At 43.3% G+C, this 18273-nt stretch overlaps 1 protein-coding gene across 7 annotated transcripts in view; it reads left to right on the plus strand.

Annotated features, from left to right (window-relative positions):
- Positions 1-16018, plus strand: part of WASHC2A (WASH complex subunit 2A) — a 45177-nt gene extending 29159 nt beyond the window's left edge. For 4 of the 7 annotated variants that reach the window (XM_055538690.1, XM_055538696.1, XM_055538706.1 and 1 more), the window contains exons 20-31: positions 1524-1687; positions 2289-2391; positions 4547-4702; positions 6518-6700; positions 8538-8666; positions 8791-8871; positions 9455-9577; positions 10538-10600; positions 11178-11390; positions 13033-13647; positions 14738-14915; positions 15689-16018. In XM_055538690.1, the coding sequence (XP_055394665.1) occupies positions 1524-1687; positions 2289-2391; positions 4547-4702; positions 6518-6700; positions 8538-8666; positions 8791-8871; positions 9455-9577; positions 10538-10600; positions 11178-11390; positions 13033-13647; positions 14738-14915; positions 15689-15828 (2148 nt within the window). In that variant the 3' untranslated portion in view covers positions 15829-16018. The remainder of the gene's footprint in view (positions 1-1523; positions 1688-2288; positions 2392-4546; positions 4703-6517; positions 6701-8537; positions 8667-8790; positions 8872-9454; positions 9578-10537; positions 10601-11177; positions 11391-13032; positions 13648-14737; positions 14916-15688) is intronic. The other 3 variants (XM_055538719.1, XM_055538726.1, XM_055538735.1) reach the window with 1 other exon arrangement.
- Positions 16019-18273: the final 2255 nt, after the last annotated feature.

Below are 18273 nucleotides of genomic sequence, written 5' to 3' on the forward strand. Positions count from 1 at the left end.
AGTAATGGCCAACCATCATTTGAATTTTCTATCATATTATTGCAGTTCAGGGAAAATAAAAAAATACCAGCCAAGGTAGGGAGCAATAGTACCTGCAGAGGAAAGAAGAACAGGCTTCCATTATAGAAAAGTAGCTTGACTTTGGCTGCCATTGAGGTCACTTGGAACCTGAGAGAGCACTGATCCCAGATTCCACCCCTGGGGTTCTGAATTAACTGTTCGGGGGATGACCCGTCAGTGGAGTTTTCTGAAGCTCATTTGGGGGTTCTGGCTTGTGGTCAGTGTTGAGTCGGACTTCTTTAGAGAAGCACTTCTCAAACTGTAACTTGTGAAGAAGTCACTGGATATACTGTTAACGAAGGCAGATTCTGATTCAAAAGGTCTGGGGGTAAAGCCCTGAGACTCCGTAAAACAGCAGCTGCTGCTTTACAAAACCCACTTGGATTTGTAAAGCTCTAAACTCCAGAGACCAAAGGATCACTTAAGCAAGTGCTCAGGAGATCCTTGATTTGAAGGGGTGAGCATAGCCAGGTGGGGTTTCCTTAAATGCTTTCTGAAGGCCAGATTCAGAATTTTGTGATAAGGATCACCTGCAGATTTCATTGTATCTTACTTACGTTGTGTGAGCTTTTTTTTTTTCTTTTAATTTGGCTGAGTCGGGTCTTATTTGCAGCATGTGGGATCTTTGGTTACAGTTTGCAGATTCTTAGTTGTGGCACATGGGATCTAGCTCCCTGCTGCTGCTGCTGCTGCTGCTAAGTCGCTTCAGTCGTGTCCGACTCTGTGTGACCCTATGGGCGGCAGCCCACCAGGCTCCCCCGTCCCTGGGATTCTCCAGGCAAGAACACTGGAGTGGGTTGCCATTTCCTTCTCCAATGCATGAAAGTGAAATGTGAAAGTGAAGTCGCTCAGTCGTGTCCGACTCTTAGCAACCCCATGGACTGCAGCCTACCAGGCTCCTCTGTCCATGGGATTTTCCAGGCAAGAGTACTGGAGTGGGGTGTCATTGCCTTCTCCTCTAGCTCCCTGACCAGGGATCAAACCTGGGCTATCTGTGTTGGAAGTCTAGAGTCTTAGCCACTGCTAAGGGAAATCCCCTGCATGAGCTCTTTATGCATTTTTTTCCCCCAGCTTACTTTGGAATTTAAAAAAATTGTAATTCAAATATCATTCTCCTCTGAAGTTGAGAATTCTTGACTTTTTTTAAACATTCTTATTCCTTCTCATTCCCCTTCATAATTAATTTTTTCTTTGAAGTAGAAAAGATCCCTTATCCTAACACAGAGAGAGAGAGAGAAAGAGTGTGGTAGGCAGCGATGGAGGGAGACACCAGAAGGTGTGTGGGCTCAGTGGACCTAGCTGTCTAGATTTGAGTTCAAAGGAAAGCCTTGGACAAGAACTTGCCTCAAAAGTGGCACTTAGTTTACATGCGGCTTAGTTTAACGAGCGGGAATTGTATTTTATTTTTCAGGTTTCTTAATCTGAGTTGCCAGAGGACTTTAACATGTGTTTTACCTTTTAAGGACCAGTGGCATATTACTGACTCACAGACCAGCTCCACAGCCGACAAGTCTAAAGGAGGACATAGGGGCCCTGAGCCCACCCCCCAGGAGGTTAAGGCCATGAAAAAGACCAGCCTCTTTGAGGAGGATGACGAGGATGACCTGTTTGCTATTGCCAAGGACAGGTGAGATAGTCCTTGTAAGAAATCATCTCGTCAGTGTCTGGTAACAGGTGAAGGTATTTGATGAGCAAGATGTCAGTTTCTGGGGGTGACATGCTGATCGTTCATCACTGGTGATGGTCCAAACGAGAATGTCTTTGGTTTTCACTTGCACGGTATTCTCCTTTGGTACTGTGAAATGTTTTTCTTCATAGATCCTTACCTAATTTCTTCTGCTTATCTCTGCATGGCTTATGGGATCTTCATTTCCCAACCAGGGATGGAACCCATGCTCCCTGCATTGGAAGTGTGGAGTCTTAACCACTAGGCTGCCAGGGAAACACTCTCCCTTTTTTTTTTTTTTAACCTTAAAATACTGTTTTTCCTAAGTTTGTTAGGGGTTTAAGTACGATTTGTCTTTGTTTTTTTTTTTCCCCTGGGATACCCTAAAGAATGTGAAGTTTTGTCCAAGTTACTTAAGTTTGTCATTTGGATAGAAATGCAACTGTGTAAGGTCAATGATTGACTTGGTGGTATGTGGGTTCCTGTAGGTATGGCCTGGAAAGAATATTGTATTTTTAAAATCACATTTGCCTCCAGTTGGACTCTTTGTTTGTTTGTACAGCCAAAAGAAGGCCCAGAGAGTATCACTTCTGTTTGAAGATGATGCTGACAGCGGAAGCTCTCTGTTCGGCTCTCCTCCCACATCTGTTCCTCCTGCAACAACGGTATTCCTAACCTCTTAGCCCATGAAGTATCCTTGAGATGATGTTATGTGAATACTGATGGTTCCTTCAATGAGGTCCTAAAACCTAACCTTGGAGCCTGAATCTTGTGGAAAAACTCCTTTGCCTGACTTTAGAGATCTCCTGATAATGGTATTTTACAGGTGAAGTACACGTGCAAAGCCTGGAGAAAAGCATCACACAGCCCCTTCAGTGCGAGTTGTAGGCATCCAAGTCTCAGGGGAGACCGGGGAACAGCACGGTTGCACCCCCTCCTGGGGGAACTGCCGGGCTTAGTCCCAGTAGCATGGAATTCTGCTAACGTTAGACCAGCCCAGTTAATGTACAGGTTATCCCTTACAAGAGCAGGTTTCAAGTACTAACAGTTTGGTCCTGGATTGTAATTATTCACTATTATTCTTAACAGTGAATAAGTAACAAAGGAAGGAATTTCTGACACAGGCTGCAGCATGGATGAAGCTTGAGGACATAGTGCTGAGTGAAGTAAACCAGCCCCAGAAGGACAAATGCTGTGTGATCGTTCTTACGTGAGGTGCTTAGGGTAGTCAGATTCATGGAGATAGTAGAATGGTGGTTTCCAGGGCCTGGAGTGTGGTGGAGAGGGGAATGGGGAGTTGTTTAATGGGTAGAGAGTTTTGCAAGATGAAAAAATTCTGGAGGTTGGTTTTACAGTAATGTGGATATACTTAATAGTACTGAACTCTCCACTTAGAAATGATTAAGATGGTAAATTTTGTGTTTTTTTAAAATCAACATTAAAGTTTTTTCAAAAATTGGTAATAGTATGTGATAAGAAAAGTCCATTAGTGCCTATCTAGTCTAAATAGCTTTCAGCAATTACATATAAATGGCATTACTACCATGATCACTGGAGCTAAAAAATTAGCAAGTCTTCATGTTAATTATATCAAAAGGAGTATTAAGGGATGAGAGGATGGTGGCATTATGGTAGTGTTTGTGCCGAGCCCTTACTTGGTATAAAATGCTGTGACTGGCTAGAGAAATATACTGCTTGATCCTTTCAAATGAACGGATAAAGATGCATGACAGCTATCAGTGTAAGTTAGGAAAGCAGTAAAGGCCAGGCATAGATATAAATATTCTTAGCAACGAAGCAGCTGGTAACTTACCAAAGAGAACGGCAAAACCTTTATGGGTGGCACCCGAGCTGAGCCTTGCTGGGACGATGGAGGATTGGCTTCTCTAGACAGTGGGGATCCAATGTGGAAGAGTGGAAGTTTACGGTAGGCGTCAGGAAGTGTGAGGGTCGAGGAGGCGCAGGTAGATGCGGGTCTAAAGCGGGGCCTGTTGATTGCATGTGTGAAGTGAAGTGAAGTTGCTCAGTCGTGTCCGACCCTTTGTGACCCCATGGACTGTAGCCAACCAGGCTCCTCTGTCCATGGGATTTTCCAGGCAATAGTCCTGGAGTGGATTGCCATTTCCACAGTTAATACAAACTTGTGCACGTTTGGGACGGGAGACGAATCTGGTAGGTGTTTTATTTTAGCAGGTCAGCTCTGGGTGATGACATGTAGCTGAAATGTGTAGGGAGGGAGGGAGGCAGAGAGGAGAGACTGCTGAGCGTCTGGTGGCAGAGGTTGCAGTCTACGTGACGGCGCACACGAGGGGTTAACGACACAGGAGTCAACTACAGACGCGGGGCAGAAACTGCCAGCAGGCCTGAGACAGTGGTGGTTACTGCTCCTCCCCGTTCGTGCCCCTTTCCTCTGCTGTCCTGTCTCTCCTGACCCCAACGTTTAGCTAGTAACCCTGAAGACGAGCACACATTTGTCTTCCTGTATACATTGCCATGGAGAAGGCAACGGCGCCCCACTCCAGAACTCTTGCCTGGAAAATCCCATGGGCGGAGGAGCCTGGTGGGCTGCCGTCTCTGCGGTCGCACAGAGTCGGACACGACTGAAGCGACTTAGCATGCATGCAAACATTGCTGTGCTTGTCAGGCACACTTTGTCTGTTTTTAGCCACACCGTGAGCCATGCAGGATCTTGGGCTCCTGACCAGGGATTGAACCCGTGCCCCCTGCAGTGGGGGTACCGTGTCTTAACCACTGGACCAGCAGGGAAGCCCCTTTCCTTTTGTTTGTTTTTGAGGATGTCATTTACTCCTCTTTTGATAGAAAAAAGAGACTGTCCCTGAAGTACTGCCTTTGCTGTTCAGCGATGAGGAAGAAAAGGCAGCTCAGTCTGGAGTGAGACCTGCAGCTAAGAACGCTGAGAGCACCAAGCGGACCTCAGAACTTGGGAGAACTCCTGTGGTCGAGGAGTCAGGAAAGGTGGACTCTTTTTTTCTTGTATCATCTGTTAGTTTTGTCTCTCAGATGTTCTTGTAAAACCCATACATGTACGCACATACCCTTACATTTTTCTACCACAGAAAACGATGACTCAGTTGTTGAAACTTTTGAGAACACTAAAAAGCATGAAGAAGACAATACCCGCTCTCACTGTTCCCGGAGGCCTCCAGTGCTGCGCGCGCCTTCGCTGTCTTTTCTAGGCGCGTGTGCGCACCGTGACACGCGTGGTTCCCGGTTTATGCTGCTGTCGGTGCTGTTTTGCCTTTCTCTGTCTCAGCTCATTTTTCCTTTTGGTTTTCTCCCTGCACATCTGTTCTTTTTGACTTACTCTGTTCTCTGGAGTCTGTTTCCCTTTGGTTTCTTTTAGTTTCCACCTGTACTTGAATCACAGGGACAGCGTTAAAAAAAAATACTAACTAAAATTCATACTTTATTCAGATTTCTTTAGTTTTTAACCTGATACACATCCTTTTTCTCCAGGATATCACATTCACTGTGACAACTTTTAAGAAGATTTTCATTTTCATTTACCAGTCTTTGATGCTATTGCCTGTGAATTACAGAGTGGAGTGAATTGTTGTTTCTTCTGCATTAACTTTCTTCTCCTGGGATGTCTGTCCTCTCCTATAGGAGGCCTGTGAATAAGACTGCTGGCTGCATCTGGGAATCGGCAATTCGTTCAGTCTCTGCCTTTTCTCTCATTGGTACCTTTTCTCTACTGTGTGTGATCAGCTCTCTTCTAGTGCCTATGTGAAGAAATGTCGCCAACACTTTCGCTGTTGAGGCTCCTTGGGGCTACAGTGATGCAAACGTTTTCTCTGTGTCTGCGTCACTGTGTGACACCCTCTCCTCATCACCTCCACGTGGACCTTTCCTGTGCTGCTGGGCCCACTTTCTCCCTGGATTCCAGCTGCAGGTCACGCTGCTGCCTCCCTTGCTTGAAGATAAGCCCCTTGAGGGCTGGGGCCACGTTCGTTTTGCTATCCATGATACCTGTGAGAGTGCTTAGTGCATTACCTTGCACCAAGTAGCCACATTCAAACACATATTTTATTTAAAGAAGCATATTTTCTTCACAGTTTAACCACTGTGAAATTAGGATGCACCTCACAATTGATGGCATGTTTAATTACAAGTTGTTACTTTTTTTTTCTTGGCAGTTCATACAGGAACAGTAGTTATTCTAATCAATGGTATCTTGCCTGAAACGCGGTGCTTGTTGAATGAATAAATGCTGCATTTTATGATTATTTTAGAGATTTCTTCTAGTTGCACAGTATAGAAAAGGCTTCTACAATTTAAGTGTCCAGTTCTATCAGTTAGATTCCTCCCTTGGAGTTATGTGTTAGTTAGTTATTAGGGAGTATATGATCCATTCGCAGTGATTGGCTTTTGTGTTCTATCTGTGACTATGAAGTTATTTCTAGCTCATGAGCAAGCTGTGTGACTCAGGGTTATAACTGATACGTAATGTATCTTGGTTGGATGGAGTTATACATACAGGTTTTAAACTGTACGTATAAAAAATCATCTTTTTTTGGAAAAAAAATCATCTTTAATTGGAAAAATCATCTTTGATTATGAATTACCTGTTCTAGACTTTGCATTAGAGTGACTGATCAAGAATTGGCCGGAGTGTTCTGTCACCTAGGAGTAAGTGTGATTAGCTGTCGTGCCCTGAAACAGATACGTTAGTAACTGAATTAGTGAGGAGCTTGGTAGGCCCCACAATAGTATTTGTGTTTTCAGATGTTACTCACTTTTTTCCCTTAACCTTACTATTTCCATTTTCAGGAAGGATCTTTGAATGTACTTACTCAGGAAACAGCCAAGAACGCTGATTTATTTTCTTCATCATCCCCATTGGACAAAGGAACTAAAAGTAGAACCAAAACGGTTCTTAGCTTATTTGATGAGGAAGAGGATAAAACGGAAGATCAAAGCAGCTTCCAAGCTCTGAAAAAAGAAGTAGGAAAGGTGAGCCAAAGCTGTGAAGGTTCAGGCCTTCAGAAGGACAAGAGTGTTTCATCTCACTGTCAGTTCTGTGATGTGAGTTGCTGGGTCATGGAGGGTTCCAGTTTCTTCACATTCTAGCCTCACTGTTGTTGACTTCTCTGATGATGGCCAGATGCTGGTGAGGTGGAGAAGCGGGTGCTGATGAGGAGGTGGAGAAACCGGTGCCCTCCTTCACTGCTGGTGGGAAGGTGAAATGGTGCTGCCAGTTCAGACATCAGTTTGGGGCTTCCTCAGATTCTTAAATAGCAAGAGTTACCATGTGGGACCTAGCAGTCCCACTCCTAGGTGTATATCCAAGAGAAGTGAAAACACATGTTCATGCAGAAACTCGAATGCAATGTTCCTAACAGGTATTATTCATAATAGCCAAAAGATGGAAACAGCTCAGATGTCCACCAGCTGATGAATGGATAGACACAATGTGTATAGCTATATGAGAGAATATTCTCTGGCAATAAAGAGAGTAAATTATTAACGCATGCTACAACACAGATGAACCTTGGAAGCGTGTTGAATGAAACAAGCGGGGGGGGGGGGGTGGGCAAAAAAACCACATTATTATATGAATTCATTTATTTGAAATGTCCTGAATAGGCAAATCCATTGTGATAGAAAGTATTAGATTAGTGGTTCCAGCATCTGGGGAAAGAAGTGGACAGAAGTGGAGAGTGACTGCTGGTAGGTTTGGAGGTTCTTTTTCGGATGGTGAGAATTTTCTAAACTTAGATTGTAGTGGTATTTGGACAACTCTGTGAATATACTATAAACCATTGACTTACACACTTTAGGTGAATTTTATCTCAACAGAGGTGTTAAAAAAAAAAAACCAGCTATGGGCCATAGATTGCCGGTACTTTTTGTAAATCAAACTGAGGATATAGTCCAACAAAAAATGTTTTATGAATTTTTTTATTATACTAGTAGGATAGCCTTGTTTATAAATGAGAGCTACACACAGTAAATGTAATAATTTGCTGTATTTTCTTCCCTTCTCTTACTGTATATGCTTTTGTATGTAAATTTCAGATATAAAACTTTTAATCTTAGTTGCTGTGTTACACTAACTTTTATGTGTCATCAGTAATCATTAGTTAATTTTAATGAGACACATTTTGTCAGAAATGAGTGTTTTTGTTTGTTTCTATCTGTGTTTGTGATACTAAAGAATGAAGGGAAGAATTTTAGAATGTGAAGTCTGGGGCATCATAGTATCAAACCAAGTAATGTGAGTAGTAATTTGCAAATGTCAGATACCCTAGCAAACAGAAAGAACTTGTGTGGAATCTGAAGGTAGTGAGGTGGAATGTGGATGGACAAAGTGGAAGGTTGGCGCATCCACCTGTGCCCGGTATTTGGCCTAAGATGCTGGTAAGCAGAAGTTAGGTAAATGTGCTTGACCGCCTGTGAGTTTCTGAGATTAAGTCACCTGCCATCTTTTCTTCCCTTTAGGAATGAGATAGAAAGAACTTGTTTAATTTTGTATTTTCATTCCTAAAATGTTCCTCAGTATAGAACTAGAACTAAAGATTGATGTTAAATAACAATTTAGATACCACACAAAGGTTGAAAGATCATCTTCCCAGATTATATAAATATATTCTCCACTGTTGCTGGTATCTCCTGAGTATTCTGTTCTGTGAATGTGTCATTCCCTTTGTGATGGACACTCAGCTTGTGTCCAACCTTTGGACATTAAAACAGAGCCACAGGGGACATCTTTGTTGTCTAATCTTTATATCTGTGTTATTTCCTTGGATAAATCGCTGGGAGTCTGTACATGACCTTCCCTCTTTCCTAGAGTCCTGATCCTGGTACCCGTCCCAAGAGCACAGGCGTCTTTCAGGATGAAGAGCTCCTTTTTAGTCACAAGCTCCAAAAGGACAACGACCCAGATGTTGACCTTTTCTCTGGCACCAAAAAATCCAGGGTCAGTTCCAAGTGGTTCTGCACAACATAGCTTTGTGTCTGTATTAACTAGCACTTCTGCCGTTCACCTGGCTCTGTGAACTGGCTTTGTTTTGCATATTGAATCTGAGCTTTGTCTGTTCTAGTTGTTGGAGCCCAGTGTCGGGAGCCTGTTTGGAGATGATGACGACGATGATCCTTTCAGCTCTGCCAAGTCGCAGCCTTTGGTACCATCCTTTTGTTCTCAATACTGTGGCATGTGGGGAAACTTCTGGGAAAGGAAATGAATTATCCAGTTATAGAGTTAAGGAAAATGCTCATAAGTAAATGAACAGAAAATGATGTGCCGATGAGGGCGTTCATGTTGTCCCCTTCTTATGCTTCCTAGTTAACTACCATTAAAGCAATAACGAACCAGGTTTTCTTACTGAGTTACAAATCTTGGGTGATTCTAAAGTTGTTCATTGAAAGACCACTGCATGTGATACGATGACTGAACATTCATGCCTCTCAGGTGCAAAGTTGCAAATCTGAATGTTAATCTGTATGGTCATTTCCCGCACCCCCGCCCCGCCCCCGCTTCTGCAGTAGCTTTTCTAAGGACTCTGTTTTCTCTTTACCGTAGAGAGGATGCCAGCAGTCACAGTCTTCAGAAAGCTATTTCTGAAATGCTGCCCTTGTATTTGTTTGTTCAACCCTTATTTGAGAAATGACTTTTAAAACTCAGAAGCCTTTTTTTTTTTTTTTTTATGACTTTTCCTTAATGTCTTACGATACCTGACAGACTTTGCGTGTTCTTTGTTTTCGAAGATCCCAGAAAAGAAGAAGGTAGTGAAAAAAGACAACTCTGTTTCCTCTGTCAAGAGCCAGAAACATCCTGAGTCCACTCAGGGTATCAAAGAAAAAGACATATGGAAATCGGAAACACCTCAGGTTAGAACTGATCTCTTTAAGGACTTGCGTCTCCTGTTTGCCTTATGATACAGATTAACTCCATCATGCCGCCCCAGGGTCATTCAGAGTTCTGTTAATTAAGAAAGAAGTAGCGACTGGGACTGCTTCTCTTTGTTTACTGCTTCCCCAGCCCCTGCTTCTCTCTCCTCTCCTCACTGCACGGTCTTTCCATAGATCTACACTTACCATTATTATTTTTGGAGTGCCTGCAGACTCGATTCCAAGGTAGAGTGAAGATAGAATGAACGTTTTCTTCTCCTGGAACCTCATTTCTGCCTTTGGGCTACCTTGGAGTAGGACTTCATTTGAATTAAGTATCAATTGCATCCAGTCTCTTGATTCCCTCTGTGGCTCTTCCGAGCTTGCTGCTGTCCGGACGCCTCAGCAGTCTTCCCTGAGGCGCTCCTTCTGAGAGCAGACCAGGACTCGACAGTGTGTCCTGGCCCTGGCTCACAGCTGTCCTGGGATACCTCACTGAGGCCTCGGTGATTTGAGCTGTGGGAATGAAGCTGCAGGACTCGCACATCTCCAGTAACTCAAGTCACAGCTTCTTCTGCTTCTAGAACTAGTGCATTAAGCTGTGGGTGAATTTCTGTGTGCGCTGATATTTGCTGTGTGAGATAACCAGCGTGATAATGTTTCCAGCTGGTGCTCTAAACACTATAATTCTTACAAATCTTATTCATGATCTTTCTCTCCCTTTACTCCATGTATGGTCTTAACAGCCTTCCGCTAACTCAGTGGATAAGGAAGCACAAATGAAGTAATGTTAGTGAAATGTTCTGAGAGTCCAGGAAAGATTCAAATGTCTTTTCCATTGTAGAATTACAAAAACCGATAGCTTTGTTCCATCACAAATTTATTTTCAGATATAAATGTGATCCAAGAGACACTTCTCTTTTCCCCAGTGGATTTTTAACTGAATGTAATTTCACGCAGGACTCACCAGGTCCCGCTCCACTTAAAACCAAAGAGCCATCCCCTCGGATCTGGAAAATACAAGTAATTATAACATGTCTGGAATCTTCATTGCCTGCCTTGTGGCATCTATACACTTTTTTGGGTTTTCCTTTTTGTCAGCTGCTGCCGGGTGTCTTCTCATCTCTTCCCCACCCTCTAGTTGTTGCTTCCTGTGTGCTGGGTCTGTAACATCTCTTCTTTGGGCCCTGTGATGGGCACGGGTGATAGCCCTCCATGTCAGCTGAGAGTTGATCAGGAGACTCCCCTGCATCTCTCTCTCTCCTCTCATATTATGCCCATCATGATAGCCCTGCATCTCAGCTGAGAGTGGATCAGGAGACTCCCTGCCTCTCTCTCATATCATGTGCACCATGATAGCCCTGCATCTGAGCTGAGCATGGGTCAGGAGACGCCCTGCACCTCTCTCTCCTCTCATATCATGTGCATCATGATAGCCCTGCATCTGAGCTGAGCGTGGGTCAGGAGACGCCCTGCACCTCTCCCCTCTCATATCACGTGCACCACGTGCACCAAGTCCTTCGCCATGTATCACAGCAGCAGTAATTGACTGTTGTGTTTAAGAAAACAATACAGACTCAGCTTCCTTTCTTTTTTTTAGGCAAATTTAGCGATCAACCCAGCAGCCTTGCTGCCTCCAGCAGCTCCCCAGATCTCTGGAATGAAGTCTGTTTTGCCAGAATCTGGTGTTCCTTCGTCTGAACCTGGGAGGATGCAGAGTCTGGAACGTGGGCCCACTCCTTCTGGGAGTGGGGAGGCTGCTGTGAGTTTTGACCTTCCAGCTCAGGCAGATCCCTTACACTGTGCGAACAAGGTAATGAAGCCTCCTTTGCTTGCTTGCCTGCCCTTTTTTTTTTTTTTTTTTAAAAGAAAAACAAACCAGAACAATTTGCATGTTTCTTCTGAGTTCATCGGTTACACAGGATCCGCTGACTCCGATTCCTCATTTGAAGGAGGCGCCTCTTCTTTCCTTCAGCCTCCTCGCCTTCCTTCCACCTCCTTAGTTCTGTGTCCACCCTTCCACCACCCACGTTTGTTATGTTTATGTTCTATCTCAGTGGCTAGCTCACTAGCTCCCGGCTGCTCCCTGGAGACCTTCTAGACACCGAGCGGATCATATCCTCACCATGTACTTCCTCTGCTGTCTTCTTACTGCTCAAAAGAGAATGTTCAAGCTCCGTGGTTTAGTATTAAAGCCATTTACAGTCTGTGCTAACTGAAGCTTCCAGCTCCCACCAGTCCCCTCACACCGTCAGCCTAAATCGAGTCCCCAGGCACCATTCCCTGAACACACGTGCCCCAGCACGCTGCTGCCATCCCTTCAGGCCACCTTCTAAGTCAGCAGAGCTCTTTCCTCATTGGCAGCTCTGCACAGACGTCACAGCTTCTGGCATATTTCCCCTCCTGCTCCTTGTCCTGGGCTCCCCCTCTGAGATCCACGGCAGTTATCCCATGTCACAGTGCTGCACAAGACTGGACTTGTGCTGCATGGACTGGGAACTCTTTGGGGCTTTACTTTTAGTTTGTTCTCTTTTTTTTCTATCCAGTCTTCCTTCTCTAAGAAGTCTTAGGTGTAATTGAGTAAGCAGTAGTACATAGGATGACCCTGCAAATACATGCATTTTAAGTATTTTCAAAACTGTTTTCCTTACAAAAAAATAAGACATCCTCATTTTGTTATATTTCTGTTAGCTTTTTTGTTGTTCCTGTTAAGTTTAAATGGACTACTTCTTGAAATAATTTAGGCAATTTCCTTGAAATAGGCAAACACCATTGAGCACTTTGCCTAAAGTAGCATGTGCCTTTTTAGAGCTACCTGACTGTGTTTTGGGGAAGTTTTATAAATACTGGGTTATTACTAATAAGTGATGCATGTTTTGTGATTACTAATAAGTGATGCATATATTGAAAGTTCTGATTCCCAGGCCACATTTTTTTTTTTTATGTGAAATATTTAAAATTGGATTTAGTGTTTGTTGACTGGAAGAAAAGAGCCCCTCTCTTTCTTCATTGTTCTTAGTTCCCTGTTTCTGGAGCCTGATTTTTCATTAGCCCCCTGAGAAAGCTTAGTGCCAGAATCCCCCTGATTCTTTCCTGTTTTGAAAGATACCTGCATTTAAACTAGGGCAGAGTAGGGCCCAGGGAGCACTGTGGGACACGGAGTAGTGTGGCCTCTAGGTAAGGGAAGCCTTTATCAATTGAACAAAAATTGTCCTCAAAAGACTCAAAAATGGGGGATACTAAAGGATTAAGAATGACTTAGTCTTGGAGTAGTAGGAGCTATGAAATGCCTTTGGAAATCTTTAACAAATAACCTTGTCTGTATGTTACATAGTATCTTAATTGAAATAGACCAGACAACCTTATAGTATTTTGAGATGTTGGTTATTTGCTATGTTAGCTTGGAGCACCTTTTAAAAAACCATCAGATCAACATGTGGTTCTTGCCATTGCAGACCCGGGTCAAAGTGAGAGGGAAGCGCAGACCGCAGACGCGCGCAGCTCGACACCTGGCTGCCCAGGAGTCCACTGCGGCTGAGGATGTGGGTTCCCCCAGGGGATTTGTGGCACAGTTGACAGATGGTGCCACATCACCAGATGGTCGTCAGCCACCGCTGAGGGCAGCTGGTGCAGCAGACACCTCTGAAGAAGCAGTGGCAGCTGCCACTCCAACATGGGCAGGTGGTCCTGTGCCTGGAATGAACAGAGGCCCATTTGTGAAATCTGTGGGTCAACCTCTTGAGGATGATCTGTTTGATTCTGGAGATATCTTTTCCAAGGGCATTGCATCTCAGTCTGCAGGAAGAAAAGCCAAGGTGAAGGCAGCCAGCAGCCTAGCCAACCTGGCAGAGGGAAGTAAAGACAGAAGCCCCATGTTCCCTGCTGTCGGTGAGGCAGGCAGTGATGATGATCTCTTTGAGTCCATTAAACCAAAACCAGCAAAGAAAACAAATCCTTTCCCTTTCCTAGAAGATGAGGACGATCTGTTTACAGACCACAGAGGCAAGAAGAATGGGTCAAAATCCAACAGTCAACAGGATATTATCTCAAAAGCACAAGATATATTTGAGGTAATAGGACATAAAAATACATCTTTGTGCCTGGTTTTTTGTTAAGGAAGATATCTGATTGGCTTATTCGAATCAGAGATTACATTAAAGCTGTTTTGTTGCTGCTCAGTATCTGCTTGCTTAATAATTATACTTAAGTTTTCGTACTAATTATACTCAGGTTCTCTTATTAGGTTATCTTATTAGGGCTTCCCTGGTGGCTTAGACAGTGAAGAGTCCACCTGCAATGTGGGAGACCTGGGTTCGATCCCTGGGTTGGGAAGATCCCTGGAGAAGGCAATGGCTACCCATTCCAGTATTCTGGCCTGGAGAAGTCTGTGGCCTGTATAGTCCATGGGGTCGCAAAGACTCCGACACGACTGAGCGACTTTCACTTTCTTTCTCTTATTAAATAACTCTGAAACTTATTCAGAAGTCATTTTCTGTTTTGTTCTTGGCCATTACCATTGACACAGGTCTTGATTTTTATCATTTTTATACAGATGTTGCTGCAATCAGCATACATAAAGTGGTATCTTTACAGCTTGGATGTTTAATCTCTGGTTCTTGGGGAAACAGGCCATGGCAGGAGCTGATGATTTAACACAGACAGCAAGGCCTTGGGTGATACTCTTCAGGAGATGTTTATTGAGCGTCTGGATACTGGATGTCGTTAGGCAGATGTTTATTGAGAATCTGGATACTGGATACACAAGGTGAACCAGGACCCGTGCTCTGCTCCCCAGAGCTCTCAGAGGGGAACTGGATCAGACAGGGCAGTAATGTTTCCAGGTAATGTGAAGTGCCTGAAACAACCCAGGGCAGTGGGGCAGAGTGGTGGATTGGTGTGTGAGGTGCTTCTTCAGGTAGCACTGGTAGAGAAGGGCTCTCTGTGCAGCTTGTGTTTTAGCTGGGACCTGGAAGAATGAAAAGGACTTTGCCAGGCAGAGATTTGGGGTAGTGCTCTCCAGACAGAGGAGCAGCTCATGTGGCTGTCACAGAACACCGTGGCAGTCGGCATTTCTGCAATTTGTCGAAATGAATGTATGTAGTAAAGAAAAAAAAAAAAACCTTGATTAAAAATTGTTTTGGTTGTTTTTTGGCTTACAAGGATGATATATTTGCTACAGAAGCAATTAAACCCTCACAAAAAACAAGAGAGAAGGAAAGAACATTTGACTCCAACTTGTTCGATGATAACATTGATATCTTTGCTGACCTAACTGTAAAACCAAAAGAAAAGTCCAAAAAGAAAGTGGAAGCTAAGTCTATATTTGACGATGATACAGGTAAGTTTGGTTTTCTGTACATGACAGAGAGAGTCATCACCCTTCAGTGACTTGATATTTCTCTCGCTGTCTTTGTCTTGACCCTTTCCTGGAAGATGTTCCCTAGTCGGTTTCCTTTGACCTGCTCTATATTTCTGGGATAGACTGACGGTGGATAAGTAAATCGACTAGTCATTTTGGTGAAACCATGTTTTGTTATGATGGATGTCAAGAAATTTGATAAATATCATAGCGGTGAAGAGCCTAGAGCTTGACTGTGAAGTCTAATTTAACTTTTATCTTACTGTGCCCCCTGCCAGTCATCCAAAGGAGGCTAAAGACTACGTTTTTGGCATTGAGATCCTGCAAATTGATGTGTTTATTCTGAAAGACTGAGATTGGATTTTTCCCTTTGCTTATTTTTAGTGCCTTTTCCTTTTAAAACCCAAAGGGAAAAGAATGTAGAGTAGAAATAAGTATAATATCACAGATGGTAAAGTCATGGGCTGGATTTGAGATAAACTTATCCTCCTGCATGTGCACACATGGCTTTGTAGCTGAGAAAATTATACTCAGAGAGAAACTATAACTTGTATGTGATCAGAAAACTTGGTTAGTAGCAGAGTCAGGACCAGCTAGAGTCTTAGAGGCTTAACCTCCTTTTAGTGGTTTTAGGTATCCTGTGTTATTATCAGACTTGAGTCTTTGCTGGTTTGTGTAGATACGTCTTAAAAGCACTCATTTTCTTGCCTATTCTGTGACTCTTTCTTTTTTTTTTTCTTCCATTTTTAAAGATGATATCTTCTCCTCTGGTATCCAGACTAAGACAACCAAATCAAAAAGTCGATCTTCACAGAAAGTGACTGAATCAAGATCTGGACAGAAGGTTTCCAACATATTTGATGATCCCTTGAATGCCTTTGGAGGCCAGTAGAGTGTACAGGGTATCTTTCAACTACATCCTTGAGTTAATGATGCTGTCTTCTGTGCTCCTTAACTGAATTATAGAAAACAAATACTGAAACAACTTGCTCACCTCTTACGCAGCATACTTAATATTTTTCTGTACTGGTTTTAAAATCATGCTTAATTCTGCAAACAAAAATAAATGTTTCACAGTGTTACTATTTTTTAAAACCATATTTTGATTAGCCTTGGTAGGGCCATGGTTTAGGGTCTATTAGAGAAGAAACCTATTTGTGCCTTCCATGGGTGGGTAGAGACTCCCAGAGGAAGCAAATGCCTGACATGACCAGAAGTCTTCCCTAAATATATGGGAGCCCTGACTTAGAGCCTGGGCACTAGATAGAAGAGGAGGATGAGAGATTATATACTTCACGTGTCTTTACGCTAGGAGAGCAGGTTTCCTCACATTCCACTGAATTTTGAAGATACCTTACAGGTCCACTACAGTGAGTTGGCAAACTGCAGTCCTCTACAGTTTATTTATTTATTTTTGTAAACAGAGTTTTACTGGAAGGCAGTCATACCCATTCATTTCTCTGGGAGTTGGTGATGGACAGGGAGTCCTGGCATGCTGTGGTCCATGGGGTCACAGAGAGTCAGACACAACTGAGCAACTGAATTGATGGCTGTTTTCAGCCTTAGTAGGTAAATGCCGGAGTTGACAGTTGTATCAGAGACTGGACGGCTCCCAGAGCCTAGGATGTGTCCTTTGCGGCCCTTTACAGAAACAGTTTGCTGACCACTGTCATAATGCATCCATTTTCACTCCTTGGAGCTTTGCATTATTTTTTGAAAGCAGCGGAATGAACCCAGATAATGGTAGGGAGAAATGCAGAGGATGGGAATGTCAGCTTCTAGAGCACCACTGTTCCATAGAACTCTACATTGATGGGAATATTCTGTAACTGTTGTCCCCTGTGGATGGCTGACATTTCTAGTCTCTTTTCCTGTGCGGTGCTCTCTTGCTCATGAGTATTCAGTCCGTAACGTGGTGCAATCTTGTAAGCAGACCCAGTTGGCTTCACCCATTCTGAAGCCACTAACTTCTTTCTTTCTTGGATACTTTATAAAGTTGAATTGAGAATTGTTTATTCTCAAGAGATTTTGTATGGCTGTCACAGATCAGCTGTTTGTCCTGCTCTGCTGAGAGAGTGACCCAGATGGTACATAGTAGTTCGCTGTTCCTTTTCCCTACCTATGTAATGCATCTTCCTTCTGTGCCTTAGGTTATTTGTATTCAGAGTTACTTGTATGCTCTTGAGTCAGAGCCCAATGTGGGATCTTCCTCATTCAGTAAGCATTTTTTAGACATGTGTTTCTTGTGGAATGATAAAATCTGCTGACCCACCATTAGGACTGATTCCAGGGAATTTAAGAGACAGTAAAGTTAGAAAATATGCAAATTGCTATTTTGAGATGCTTGAAAGGGAGAGGGAACTTAACACTTACTGGTTCAATGGTTGGCACTATTCCTGTTTTCAAGTGGTAAAGAATTGATCTTCCAGTGCAGGAGATGCAAGAGATGTGGGTTTGATCCCTGGGTTGGGAAGATCCCCTGGAGGAGGAGATAGCAACCTGTTCCAGTATTCTTGCTTGGAAAATTCCAGGTACAGAGGAGCCTGGGTGGCTACAGGTACAGAGGAGCCTGGGGTTGCAAAGAGTTGGACCTGGCTGAGCACGCACACACACACACACACACACACACACACACACACACACACACACACACACACACACACACAGTCTCCATAACTCTACCAGATAGATATTGCCCTCATTTCACAGATGAGGCAAAATCTGGAAGCAAAGTAACATAGTGGAACAAGTTTGGAGTTTTGTGTTGAGGCCTAGATTAAAATCTGCCACTTAGAACTGTTTTGAGTGTAGGCAACTTGTTTTACCTTAGTTATTTCCTTCTTCGTCATTCATGTAGGGGCCTCAGTACCAACCTTGCAGGATTGTTAAGAGAGAGAATATGCAAAGATCCTCATTAATTATCTGGCACTTGAAACTTGGTAGATGATGATGATGATAATGAATTGGCTTCCAGTGTTGGAACCCAAGGCTTTTTTTTTTTTTAATTGGAGGCTAATTACAATATTGTGGTGGTTATTGCCATACATTGACATCAGCTCATTCACCTGACTTGAGCTTGTTCTCTCAGTTCTCCTGACTGAGAGGGGAGGCAGGTTTGGAAGCTAAGGTTTGATTCAGTAAGATTCACTCCACCATAGGCTGTCTACAAAGATAATAATCTTACCTTGTTCCTCAAGGAGCTCCAATCTACTCAGTATTAGAATTTAAGAAGGAATCATTGGCGAGACAGCCTGAAGATGTGTGAAAGCCCCAGTACCTCCTCATAAACTTCAGTGTATTTTCAATTTTCTGAATTGTGGAGATAAATTGGTGGGTA

The sequence above is a fragment of the Bubalus kerabau genome, chromosome 1, assembly GCF_029407905.1.
Source record: "Bubalus kerabau isolate K-KA32 ecotype Philippines breed swamp buffalo chromosome 1, PCC_UOA_SB_1v2, whole genome shotgun sequence".
Classification (NCBI taxonomy): domain Eukaryota; kingdom Metazoa; phylum Chordata; class Mammalia; order Artiodactyla; family Bovidae; genus Bubalus; species Bubalus kerabau.